The sequence below is a fragment of the Vollenhovia emeryi genome, unplaced genomic scaffold (genome assembly GCF_000949405.1).
Source record: "Vollenhovia emeryi isolate VEMERY1.0 unplaced genomic scaffold, V.emery_V1.0 DF944819.1, whole genome shotgun sequence".
Classification (NCBI taxonomy): Eukaryota; Metazoa; Arthropoda; class Insecta; order Hymenoptera; family Formicidae; genus Vollenhovia; species Vollenhovia emeryi.
Window position 1 is genome coordinate 1 of NW_011961547.1, and position 1878 is coordinate 1878.

The 1878-nt window shown below is 48.1% G+C and overlaps 1 protein-coding gene across 1 annotated transcript; it reads right to left on the reverse strand.

The window, feature by feature from the left end:
- Positions 1–852: 852 nt before the first annotated feature.
- LOC105562568 lies at positions 853–1506 on the reverse strand. Its single transcript, XM_012013519.1, has one exon. It carries the CDS (start codon positions 1504–1506, stop codon positions 853–855), a length of 654 nt encoding a protein of 217 aa, XP_011868909.1.
- Between the last annotated feature and the right edge of the window lie 372 nt (positions 1507–1878).

The following is a 1878-nucleotide window of genomic DNA, read 5'->3' on the forward strand; positions in this document are numbered from 1 at the left end:
GGCCGGGGTAATTCACCTTGCTTTAACTGGCCGGGTGTACGAATCCTTGCCTTAACTGGCCGGGGTAATTCACCTTGCTTTAACTGGCCGGGTGTCCAAGTCCTTGAAATGACCTTGAATTTCAAGGTCAAGGTCGTGGTCCAGGTCATATTCGGACGTAAAATTTTCCGTTCTTTCCAAATCCGTAATGAAAAATAGGGGTTCCAATTTAAAAAAAACAAGTTGACCTTGAAACGACCTTGAAGGTCAAGGTCAAGGTCAAATTCAAGGTCACCATCGGATAGCCAGGGAAAAATCCTAAAACTTTTGTATTTACCATTTTTCAAAAAAATTCAATCCAGACGAGTTATCCGAAGGTTTCCATACATTTGACTCACCCTGTATACCTGTGTTCCCTTTTGGGAGGTAGTGGGGAGGAGGGAAGGGGCGGAGGGAGGGAGAGGGGGAAAAAGTCAGCCAATCGGAGCGTTGTAGGCTGACTTATTAAAAAACCGGGAAGGCGGTGTGCCATATCGGGTTAACCTGGTAGCCTTTGACGCGGTTCAGGTTATCAGGGTGTTTCAAGATTTCAAGGCCTTCGCGGTGTTTTCGTGCGAAATAGCTGTGGGACGGGGCCAGCATGGTGGCTTTGTCGAATTGGACGGCATATCCGGTCTCAATCTTGTGTTTGGGTAGGGCTGATTGTGAGAAGTGGCCGTATTTGGTACTTCGCTGGTGTTCTTTGATCCGTGTACTGATCTTCCTCCCTGTTTCTCCTATGTACACTTTTCCGCAAGCGCATGGGATTTTGTAGACTCCTGGGGCTGCCAAATGGGGTCTCCGATCCTTAGGATTGGGGAGCATTTGAGTGAGTTAGTTGGGTGGTTTGAATATCACTTTTATGTTATGCTTGCTCAAGACTCTGCTGATGCGGTCCATCGTGCCTCGGAGGTGCGGGAGTACCACCGTCTTTTTCTTCTCTTTCTCTGCCTCTGGCATCCTGGTGTCGTTAAGGCTGGGTTCCGTGTTTGTCAGCTTCTGGATTGTACGGTTGATGTTTCTGCTACTGTATCCATTCCTTGTCAGGGCTCGGTGGAGATGGTTTAGTTTTCCGTCCAGGGCAGCTGGTTCCGAGATGGAGAGTGCTCTGTGGACTAAAGAGTTAATCACCGAGTTCTTTTGGGCGGGATGATGGTGGGAGTTTGCATGGAGGTATCGGTCCGTGTGTGTCGGTTTACGGTAGACGTTGTGGCCTAAGGTGCCATCCTCGTTCCTGCAGACCAATACATCTAGAAAGGGAATTTGGGAGTTCTGTTCAATCTCTATTGTGAATTGGATGTTAGGGTGCTGGGAGTTGATAAACGTGAGAAATTGAGGTAGGGTTTCCCTTCCGTGGTTCCAGATGACGAAGGTGTCGTCCACGTATCTGAACCACGTGGAGGGTTTTAGTGGAGCCTTCTTCAGGATTTCGTTCTTAAAGTGTTCCATGAAGATGTTCGCGATGATGGGTGATATGGGGGATCCCATTGCTGCTCCCGTGGTTTATTCGAAGAATTCTCCTTGGAACTGGAAATAAGTGGAAGTGAGGCACAGTGCTGTCCGAGAGCGGCCTTTGGTAGCACGGTCACATATGGAGGGAATGACGCACACAAGCGAGCGACCGTGTCCGTGTGCGCTCGCACTTCGGCCAGCTTCGGGCGGTAGAAGAGCGCAGACATACAATCTGCTGTCTGTTTCTTTCCCGCTATAGCTATAGGCTAATGCCGCCAGCCGCGAGAATCGTACTTGCTGCATGTATGTCTTTTTTCGTACATACAACGCAAGTAAATGTTTACGTGGATATATTTTATACGTAATAAGATAAAACAATTAAAGAAACAAAGAACAGAAAGAGCATAA